This window comes from Leptopilina boulardi, unplaced genomic scaffold (genome assembly GCF_019393585.1).
Source record: "Leptopilina boulardi isolate dan_hultmark-lab unplaced genomic scaffold, ZJU_Lbou_2.1 LbouV2_310, whole genome shotgun sequence".
In the NCBI taxonomy this organism is placed as follows: domain Eukaryota; kingdom Metazoa; phylum Arthropoda; class Insecta; order Hymenoptera; family Figitidae; genus Leptopilina; species Leptopilina boulardi.
In genome coordinates, this window is record NW_026137875.1 from 4,421,329 (window position 1) to 4,433,030 (window position 11,702).

Sequence of the window (11,702 nt, forward strand, 5' to 3'; positions counted from 1 at the left end):
GAATAATGTCTCGGGAATAATGCCAAAAAATTGAGCAAAAAGTCTCGAACAAAAAATGTATGGCGCACTTTTTGATTGGTCCAGCGGATGCTGAGCTACAATCAAAAAATTGGGGGAAAAATTTTCGAAAATTAAATTCGCGAGATAATGTCTCGGGAATAATGCCAAAAAATTGAGCAAAAAGTCTCGAACAAGAAATGTATCGCGCACTTTTTGATTGGTCCAGCGGATGCTGAGCTACAATCAAAAAATTGGGGGAAAAATGTTCGAAAATTAAATTCGCGAGATAATGTACCTTTGTTAATAACAATTGTGACAAATTGTTAATAAATATACTGCAATAAGTTATGCATAAAATTACCTTAATAAATAGTAAAAATAAATAATTAAATTGTTATATTTTATATTTTTTAATAACAATTAAATTTGTTAATAACAATTGAAGGTCGGTAAAACAGATCCCCACCTTATCGGTTGATCCAAAATTTGTAACAGGTTTCTACCTTACCGACAGTTGGCAAATCTGCATTACCGACTGTAGGTAACTTAGCCGAGATATGAACCTGTCCCAGAACTCTCATAGCTCTACTACTATAATACGTTTTAAGCAACCCATATGATGAAAAAAATCCAAAAAAAATTCAATTTTTCTTAGGCAGACTATTTTATTGCAAATTCTTGCATACAATACTACTATAAGAGTATAAAAAAATTTATCTGCGATACAAGTAGGTGTTGGATACCTATTACTACTCTGTTGGCTAGGAATAATTGAATGTTTTGAGAATTTTTATTCATATATTTGACTTATGGATAGTAATAGGGGTCTTTCTCTACTTGTATCGGGGTGTAATTTTTTTTTACTCTTATAGTAGTATTTTGTTCAATTCTTTGCAATATAATTGTGTTTTTTAACTCTTTTTGTAACAATGTATTTTCAAAACAAAAGTTTTGCTCAACTCTGAATGTTTATGGAATTGTTGTTCCTTAATATAAAGAACTTTGGACTTTGTTTAAATGTGGAAATTCGAGGACCCAAAAATGGGCTAAAAATTGTAGATTTTGGCGTCATTATTTATAATAATTTATACTAACTAAACTTATTTATGTATAAATAAATTATATAATTTCATCAACCATTTAAGGAATTATAATAAGAAATGAAAAAAAATTAATAACATTTCCTTTGTAGGCAAGATCATTGAGATTGGTTCATTCAGGTAATCAGTGGCTTTTTATATTGAGCGATGTATCGAAACGCAAAACAAATGTAACTGCTTTAACACAAAGATTAATTGAGGGCGAAAATGTCGCATTCATTTACAACGCCACGAACTTTGGTCCTTTTTGTGATGTAATTATGTTTCGTTAATGTTATATTTTTAATTTATTTATTTAATTTATATATATACTGGCTTTCGTATATATACAGCGATTTTAGAAATTATCGAGCAACCGGCTCTAGTTGAATTTCACTGCAATGACCCAGTTATTATCGTTTTTAATAGCAGGTATCGTTCACTGTACCCTTTACCCTATCATGCACAATAATTTTGGTTCATTTACAAGGTAAGGTAGTGGAACAAAATTCGACTTACGGATTGTGTGTTCCCTCGATGGAACGATGGCAGCATCTCCATCTTCTGTACCAGGGGAACTATGAGGGGCCATGCTTTCTCCGCATCCTCCTTCCTATTCTTTAATTTATAATATATAAGTCAAAATATATTTGGGACGTTCTTTGTCAACCGGACTTAAATATGGCGCCTAAACGACATAAAAAACACAAAAAATCCACTAATGTGATCTATATTATTGTTTAAAGCTTTACATTTGACGATAAAAAGAACCACAACATAGTTTACTTACAAACTGATAACGTATCTCCATTCTAAATTCAAAAATTCAAAATGGCGTATTAAATATGGCGGATAAAATTAAAAATTGAGCTAGACTCGTGAAAATTACTACTTGGGGGTTTTCGAGGTCGCTGGTTATAAATTTGATGTCTGTTTTTGAAAAATAATAAATGGCGGATTTAAAATGTCGGACCAAAAATTTAAAAAATTGAGGAAATTTCGTAAAAATGTCTACATAGGGGTTTTTTGGTCGCTTATTACAAAGCCGATGTCAGTTTTAAAAAATTTTTAAATGGTTGATGACAAATCTCTATTTAAAATTCAAAATGACGGATCCAATATGGTGGACAAAAATTGAAAAATGGTTTAAATTCCCCTGAAACTTGTTACTCGGGGGTTTTTGGGGTCGCTGATTACGAATCCGGTATTAGTTTCCAAAAATTCAAAATGACGGATCCAATATGGTGGACAAAAATTGAAAAATCGTTTAGATTCGCCTGAAACTTGTTACTCGGGGCTTTTTGGGGTCGCTGATTACAAATCCGGTGATAGTTTTTAAAAATTCAAAATGGCGGACTTAAAATAGTAGCCCAAAATTTAAATAATTGAGTTAAACACGTGAAATTGTTTACTCGGGGGTTTTCTGGGTCACTGATTACGAATCTGCGGTTACTTTTTAAAAATTCTGAATGGCGGACCAAAAATCCAAAAAATTGAGCTAAACTCGTTAAAATCTCTACCTAAGGGTTTTGCAGAACAATCTTTACGAATTCATCGTTACTTTTTAAAAAATCAAAATGCTGAATCTAAAATGGTGGACCAAAATATAAAAAATTGATCTAACTTTTTTATATTGAACGTAAAAAAGTGCTATTTGAACTTATCAGATATAACGCCAGATAACTTTTTATGGAAATTACGTGAGGATTATTTAATTAATAATCATAAGACCAGCTTAATTTGTTAATTCTATCCACCATTTTGAATTTTAAATAGAGATTTGTCATCAACCATTTAAAAATTTTTTAAAACTGACATCGGCTTTGTAATAAGCGACCAAAAAAACCCCTATGTAGACATTTTAACGAAATTACCTCAATTTTTTAAATTTTTGGTCCGCCATTTTAAATCTGCCATTTATTATTTTTAAAAACTGACATCAAATTTGTAACCAGCGACCTTGAAAACCCTCAAATAGTAATTTTCACGAGTCTAGCTCAATTTTTAATTTTATCCGCCATATTTAATACGCTATTTTGAATTTTTGAATTTTGAATGGAGATACGTTATCAGTTTGTAAGTAAACTATGTTGTGGTTATTTTTATCGTCATATGTAAAGCTTTAAACAATAATATAGATCATATTAGTGGATTTTTTGTGTTTTTTATGTCGTTTAGGCGCCATATTTAAGTCGCCATTTTGAATTTCAAAAAGCGCCCAACGGGATTAAAAAGTAGACATTCCAAGCTAATTTTTCCAATATGATAAAATTTTTTTAAATTAAACCAATTATGGAGAGATGGGGTGGTCCGGTTGACAAAGAACGTCCCATTTAAAGATCAAAAAAATTGCGATTTTAAAAAAAATCGGGACACTCCTGAACCACGTGTTAACTGTGAGAATCAAAACTTATTTAATTTTTACTTATACGAACGCGGATTTAAGAGAAACGAACACTCCCGAAAGATAATAATTCACTTATATGTAAAAATTAAAAAATTTTAAATTATATTTTATCATGAACACGTGGTTGTAAGGCCGATCGTAACGCGAGAAGGTATTTTTCAAAAATGTATCGTTATGTCTGACCGTCTCTATTGAACTAATAACCTAATCTTGAAAAATTTACGAAGGATACAATAAATTTGTAATCACGTGGTCGTACGAAAATTAAACGCGCTAGGATAATTTTAAATTTTCCACCAATCACATGACAACAAAACATCCGGGAGACATTTTTTTTTACTGCTTATTGGCGGTCTAGTCAGATACTTTTACCTACTTCGTCAGACATTTTGGTTTGTATTTCTCTTTCTATCGTGTTAATGAGAACACGAATATATTTTTAAAAATAGTTTCGGAAGTTCTGGAATTTTATGTCTCTTGAATTTAAAAAATCAAAATATTTTCCAAAAATTATAAGAGGGTGGAGGGAAGAAACTCTCTTTCTATTTCGTGAATCTGAGAGAGAAAGAGAGATACATTTGCAAATAATTTTATTTTGCTTATTTCATGTGAAATAATTATGAATAAATATTGCAAAGTGACGTTTATTTAGAATAACAATTTCAATAAAATAAAAATTACTAATAATGTTTCAGTCAGGTTTATTTTGTCACCTGAAAGAATTGATTAAATCCTTATCACTTGCATTGGAAATTTCTTATCAAAGTGAATTAGATTTATTTTCAAGAGTAACTGATGAAGAATTTGAAGTTCTAAGATTGTCAAAAGAAGAAAGAGCAAAGGAAATCACCGAAAATTTAAATGTTGGTAATTTTAAATAAAAGTTATAATATTAATAAATAGACACAATTAATTAGAAAATAATTAATAAAAAATTTAAATTTCGTAAAATAAAATTATTAATTTCATAATGTTCATTATTAATTTAAATATATATTTCAATTTTACAGTCGATCTTTATCAGCAGTCGGCAACTTGAAGATTTTTGTTTTTCTCTGTTACTGACTGATGGTAATGTAGATTCCTACATTATCATAGAACAGAAAAACGTTAATTTTGTCCTTACCTATTGATGTTAAGGTAGATTTCTACTTTTGTAGCAAGTCGGTAAATTGTGAATTTTGGTATTATTTTATTATCGGTGTATGATAAGGTAGATTGCCACATTATCAGCAGTTGGTAACTTGTAAAATTTTGACGTTTTTTTCTTAAACATCAAATTTAACAATTGTAATTTGAAACAAACAAAAAAATCATAAGAAGAAACCATTGAAGTAGTGTACCTGAAAAACAAACAAAATATATTCATATAAAATTTTTATAAAACAGTAAAAATAAAATTTAATTTTGTTAAAATTGGTTTTTTCTTTATAAAGCTAATTTTATACTTTGCATTGCAACTTGACAGAAAGCCCTGACTGTAGAGAGATCGACATCCGATGGTAATTGCGGTAAATGTTTAACTTGGAGGATTGGGTCTGCGATAACTTGGGGAAATTCGTTTGATTCCATTCTGGCAGGAAGGGGGCAATTAATTCACTCCGGGTCGTGGTCTCCGGGTCCGGGATCTAATTTAACAGATTCTATATTCCCACATATTGATTATGGCTTTAGAGGTAAAACCTTGCCAATCATCACATATCATGTGAGTTTATTATTTTCAAATTTCACACTTGCTACATAATAAGTACATATCATATTTTCAATGAAAATTTATATAATATAATATTAAATTTAAAAATTGAATTAAATATGAAAATTTTTTCTGCATATAAATTTTGTTAAATGGAAATTGTATTTTTTGAAAATTCAATGTATTAGAAAACCAGCTATACAAAAGTTTATAGTTAAATAATTGAAATTCTCCTATATGAAAATCAGGATCATTATAAAATTCATTTTATAAAATTAAAAAAAAATCCTGACAGATCTAATGTGTGAAACGTTCATGTGTATCATTTAACTAAACACTAAATAAAATTTCAGAACCCTCCTTGGCAGATAGTTGAATATTCAACAAATGGAGTGCCAAATTATGAAGGTTTAACTTTTGACATTGTTGAAGAATTGAGTAAAAAATTAAATTTTACATATCAAGTGATATTGGCGACAAGTTCCGGTACAACAAAAGCAGCAAATAATATACGAAGTTTAGGTTTTTCTAAAAGGGTAAGAATAAAAAAAAATTAATTAATAAAAATAACAATTTTTAAAAATTGAATTTTTTTTCGGTTTTTGTTGCAACGCAGTTGTCAGATAATTCAAGTTATGAGGGAAGTGGAATGTCAGTGGGTCAAAAATTACCAGAAAGTGTTTTACAAATGTTAAGAAATAATAAAGTTTTCTTTGCTGCTTGTGTATACACTGTTTATGAAGATAAAAAAAAAATTATTAATTATACAGTACCAATTTCGATGCAAACTTATACTCTATTGGCGCCTAAACCAAAAATACTGTCCAGAGCATTATTGTTTATTGCTCCATTTACAAATGAGGTATATATTTTTCAATTTTTTAAAATTATTTAATGTTTAGGCAGTAGATTTGGATATTTTTAATTTATTAATTAAAGTATAAAGATAAAACAATCTGTTATTTATGATATAACATTGATTCTAAATTTAATGTAGAATTTAGAAAAATTATCATTTTTGATTAAAAATATGATAAAATGTTGTAATTAACAAAAAAATTTTTGTATTCGCACTGTTCCAGTCATTGGCACCCTACTTAATAATATCCACGAAGTAGTGTAAGGACACTTCACTTCAGATTTTTAAAATTTTCAAAATTCAAAATGGCGGGAGTTTTCGGGGTCGCTGATAACGAATCGGAAGTCAGATTTTCAAAATTCAAAATGTCGAATACAATATGCCGGTTTTTTTTTGTTTAAATCGAAGCAATTTAATTGTTATTATTTATGCATAATTGTTGAGTTTTTAGTTCAAAATCTTCGCGCCAAGATAGTTTTTATGAAAATTAATTGATATCCTAGAACTTTTTTTAAACTTTTATTGCATAAATGTGTTCATATTTAATGTGCGAATGCGTAGGAAAAATAAAATTTTTGGTCGAAGCAATTTAATTGTTATTATTTATGCATAAATGTTGAGTTTTTAGTTCAAAATCTTCGCGCCAAGATAGTTTTTCTGAAAATTAATTAATATCCTAGAACTTTTTTTAAACTTTTATTGCATAAATTTGTTCATATTTAATGTGCGAATGCGTAAGGAAAAATAAAATTTTTGGTCAAAGCAATTTAATTGTTATTAATTATGCATAAATGTTAAATTTGAATTTTACTATCGTTGCGCATAATAACCTTAAATATGACCCCCTTATTAATTTAAAAATAAATGTCATAATTTCTGTTTTACTTTTTTATACGTAAGAGTTTTTAAATTGTTAGCTTTTATGTGTTAAAATGTTTAAATAATAATCATATGTTTAATATGATTTATCGAATACAATAACAGTTGTGTTTGGATTATTGCCCGCTTGCGACGTCTATGTAATATTGCTTGCGTGGCGCTGTGAGCGTTTTGTGAGACGACTTGTGACGTCTCATACTTCAGCTACATATGAAACTTTTTCCTCGGAGATTTTTTGGGGTCACTGATTGCGCATACGAAGTCAGATTTTTAAAATTTAAAGAAACGGATGCAATATTACGGGGATAGCGAGCTAAAAATTCAAAAGTAGACATTCTAAACCTGTTTTTCAATTACACATTTTTATTATTTTGATATAGCTAATAATAGCGTGAGTCATTCGTTCCTAAGTCTGCTAATGCGCTATTCATTTGTTATTTATATTTATTCGCAGTAGAGTTAGTTTTTTTCCAAACGACATTCGGGAAATTCTGCAAATGAAAATAAATTAATTTTAGAGTCTATTTATGCATCTTTATATCTAACTTTAGTTTAGTGAAACTCTTGGGTAAAGGACGGTGTTTGTCCACTAATTGTAAATCGGAGTAAGATTATTTTTGGAGGTTATAATTACCGAAACAATCAAGGTTGTGTAAATGATTCATGATAATTATAATAATTAAAAAATCAACCCTTATTGTTTGGGCATAGTAAAATAATTATTAAATATCCCAAATTACTGGACATCTAAAAGTTCACTAAACACGAGTTTTAGTGTATTTGTAAAATAGAGAAACATATAATTATATATGTATCCAATGGGAAATAAACCATTGGTTTAATTATGGCCCAATATTGGTAGCCAGTCGTTCCAATATTGGTGCAATGATGGCACCCAATATTGGACCGAGAATGGTAAAATTTACCAATGATTGTCAACGTCGTAATCATACCAAGATTTTACTATTCGCAGTCCAATATTGGGTGCCAATAGTAAGACAAGAAAAAACCAATCTTGGCCAATTATTTAGCCAATCGTCACCATTGGCAATTTCGCATTGGTATATAGATAGTTGATAATAATTTGAAAATACGTGAAGCGAAGTAGAAAAGTAATTTTGTTTTAATTTACTTTCTTTTTTTTATTAGACTTGGGCTTGTTTGAGCTCTACAATTATTGTAATAGGACTAATTTTATATCTGATGCATAAGTTCAATCCAAAGCCAACGATTAACGCACAAGAGGTTGTTGGTCTTAACACTCCATATCAATGTGTGTGGTATGTCTATGGAGCTCTTCTTCAACAAGGTATATTATCATCTTGTTCTTGGAAGCGTAACGTTTAATGATATAATGATAATAAATAATATATATTTAACGCTCAACTCATCAGCCTTGTCTCTATACTAAATATTATAGTTAATAAACTTGAGGCATGTCAAAAAAAGAATACCTCTGTGTAAATTATCATTAAGCAAGTCTATTTACATTCACTTTAAGCAACATTTCTCCCATTAGCTGTGTATAATTATATACAATTATATTGTCAATAATACATTGACATATTAAAAAAAAATCGTAATATATTCCAATTGCGGGGAATTTTAAGTATATACAGAACAATGTAAATAATAGTAAAAAAATAATATACAAGAAGATTGAGTTAATGGATATATATACATATATAATTCGAAGTGAAGAAATATTTCGACTTTTGATCTTGTTTTCTTCGTTGTATCATTTATTATTATGCGACTAATTAGTTTATAATTATCTTACAACTTATATTTTTAAATTGAAAAAAGAATTCTAAGATTATAAAAAAGGATCAAAAAATCGAATCCTACTTTATTGATGATTCTTATAAGACAAAGTTGATTAGGAATTTGATGTCAGTTTTTCAAAATTCAAAATGGTGAATCCAATATGACAGACTATTTTTATTAAGCTCATCATTTGCAGTCAGCAATTTGTAAATTTTGGTTTTCTCTTCTTTATCAACTAATAGCAATCGTTAAATTGTAAAAAAAAGTTTTCTTACTTACCGATTGATGTTAACGTAGATCTCCACATTATCAAAAAAGTTATATTTTTTGTATTCCATTCGTTACCTACTGGAGGCAAGATAGATTTCTATGTTAACAACAGTCGGTAAATTATTTACCGCCTAATGATAAGGTTGATATCCACGTTATAAATAGCTGACAATTTCTATATTTTTAAAATTTCCTTCATTACCGACTGGTGATAAGGTAGATTTTTACGTTATCAACAATCAGTGAATTGTGTATTTTCGATTTTCTTCTTGACTGACTGATGGCATTGTTGACTCCTACATTAACAGTAGTCGACAAATTATGATTTTAGTATTATTATTATTTACTGTAATAGCTGGTAACTCATTTTTGTATTCTCTTCCTTACCTACTGGTAGCGAGATAGATTTCTACGTTTTCAGCAGTGGGTAAATTGTGTATATATTCGATTTTCTTCTTCATCAACTAATAGCAAAGTAGATTCTTTCATTATCAGCAGTCGGCGAATTGTGAATTTAGTTTTCTTATTTACCGACTAATGGTAAGGTAGATATTCACATTATCAATAACTGATAATTCAGACAATTTTAAATTCCCTTCATAACTGATGACAAGGTAAATTTTTTCGCTATCAATAGTTAGCAGTCGACGAATTGTGAATTTAGTTTTCTTCTTTACCGACTGATGTTAAAGTTGATCTCCACATTAGCAATAGCAGAAATGTATTTGTTTCATGTCCTTTATTACCGACTGTTGAAAAGGCAGATTTCTACGCTATCAATAGTCGGTAAATTGTGTACTTTTGATTTTCTCATTTACCGACTGATGGCGTTGTAGGTTTCTACATTAACAGCAGTCAGAAATTTGTACATTTTTGTTCTTTCTTCTTTACCCACCGATTTGACGGTAACTTTCTACATTATCAAGTAGATTTTCTTGAAAAACTGATGTCAGATTTGTAATCAGCCCTAAAATATTTTTATAAAAATAAATAATAAATATATACAATAAAAATTTTGAAATATAAAAAAAAACAGGTGGAATGCATTTGCCACAAGAAGACAGTACCCGTTTGATTGTTGGAACTTGGTGGTTGGGTGTAATGGTTATTGTGGCCACCTATTCCGGAAGTTTAGTGGCATTTTTGACATTTCCAAGAATGGACAACACTGTTTCAACCATTGACGATCTTCTTGAACGAAAGTCCGAGTTTACATGGGGCTTTCCAAATGGTAGTTTTTTAGAGGATTATCTTGAAAATACTGAGGATTCAAAATATTTGGAACTCCTTACAAAAGCTGAGAGGCACATTTCGACGAGTGATATTAATATTATAAGTCGAGTTCAAAATGGAAATCATGTTTTAATTGATTGGAAATCATCGTTCAAATATCTCATCAGAAAAGATATTTTAGAATCTGGCCGATGTCATTTTTCACTTAGTACTGAGGATTTTATCAGTGAACCCATTGCCATGATGATTAGTAAGGATAGTCCGTATTTGCCGATAATTAACAAAGAGTGAGATTATTTAAAATATATAACTTGATTAATTTTATTTTGATTTTTTTTTGAAAACTTTTTATTTTCAGATTGAAGCGATTGCATGAATCAGGATTAATTGATAAATGGATTCTCGAAAGGATGCCATTAAAAGATAAGTGTTGGGAAGGTCCTGGAAATAATCAAGAGGCTAATAATCATAAAGTGAATATGGGCGACATGCAAGGAATATTTTTTGTTCTTGCTATTGGTAATAAAAATAATTTTTTTTTTTATTAATAATTTACTTATATATATTTAAAAAATTAATTTCAAAAAATAAAATATCAATTAGTAATATACAAATTAAATTAATTACAATATAATAAAAAATAAATTAGTTATCAAAAATTAATATTATTCTATTTGGAAAAATTGAGAGTATATATATGTAATTAATCTTCTAATTCTTAAAATTTTTTAAAAATTATGTAATTTAACAGAATATCGTTTCAGTTGGTATTGTTTTTTCACGACAAAACGAAAGGAAATGAACAGTAAATTTCAATCTTGTCCATAAATCTGTTGTCTTAAAATATGCAATAATTAGTTTTTTTTTTTTTCTTGAACATTCTAAGAAGTATTATTTCAAATACCAGTGAATTATTTCGCTAATAATACACCTTGTTTATTTAAAAAATAAATATATATACTTTTTAAAATCCCTGAAGTCGATTTTATATTTTCAAGTGATTGTTATAAAAAGTTGTTATACTAAATTTTATAAAATGATAAACAAAAAAATTTTTTCATTCTCAAAAAAATGTTTGTAATTTTTCTTCTTATTTTATTTCTTCTAATTATTACTTGATAGTAAAATAATGTTTAAAATAAATAAATGATAATTAAATGTATAATATATAGTAATGTAAATTTAATTTATTTTCAGGTTTTATAATCGCGGCAATATTAATTGGCTGTGAATTTGGTTGGCATAAAAAAGAAGAGGTTCACGAACGAAAACTAATTCGTCCTTTCGTTACTTAATTTTTAAAATTTTCAATAGTTTACAAACTATTGAAAATATTATTTAATGCTTATATGAAGGATTCGAGGTGAAGTGATCAAGATACAAAAATTTTTTTCTCCGATCACGCTTAAACTCGATTTAAAAAGAAAATCGTACATGGAGAAAAATGGAAAAACAAATAAAGTAACTTTTACTACTTTAAAAGTAAAACCGGAACTGTCCGCAGTTTCTGATCAT

At 28.5% G+C, this 11,702-nt stretch overlaps 1 protein-coding gene across 1 annotated transcript in view; it reads left to right on the plus strand.

The window, feature by feature from the left end:
• The window catches only part of LOC127283713 (ionotropic receptor 93a), a 45,167-nt gene extending 33,465 nt beyond the window's left edge, over nucleotides 1-11,702 (plus strand). The window contains exons 6-14 of the mRNA XM_051308739.1: nucleotides 1,193-1,354; nucleotides 4,182-4,349; nucleotides 4,955-5,191; nucleotides 5,533-5,715; nucleotides 5,796-6,041; nucleotides 8,067-8,226; nucleotides 9,991-10,474; nucleotides 10,546-10,706; nucleotides 11,385-11,702. Coding sequence (XP_051164696.1) covers nucleotides 1,193-1,354; nucleotides 4,182-4,349; nucleotides 4,955-5,191; nucleotides 5,533-5,715; nucleotides 5,796-6,041; nucleotides 8,067-8,226; nucleotides 9,991-10,474; nucleotides 10,546-10,706; nucleotides 11,385-11,482 — 1,899 coding nt within the window. The 3' untranslated portion in view covers nucleotides 11,483-11,702. The remainder of the gene's footprint in view (nucleotides 1-1,192; nucleotides 1,355-4,181; nucleotides 4,350-4,954; nucleotides 5,192-5,532; nucleotides 5,716-5,795; nucleotides 6,042-8,066; nucleotides 8,227-9,990; nucleotides 10,475-10,545; nucleotides 10,707-11,384) is intronic.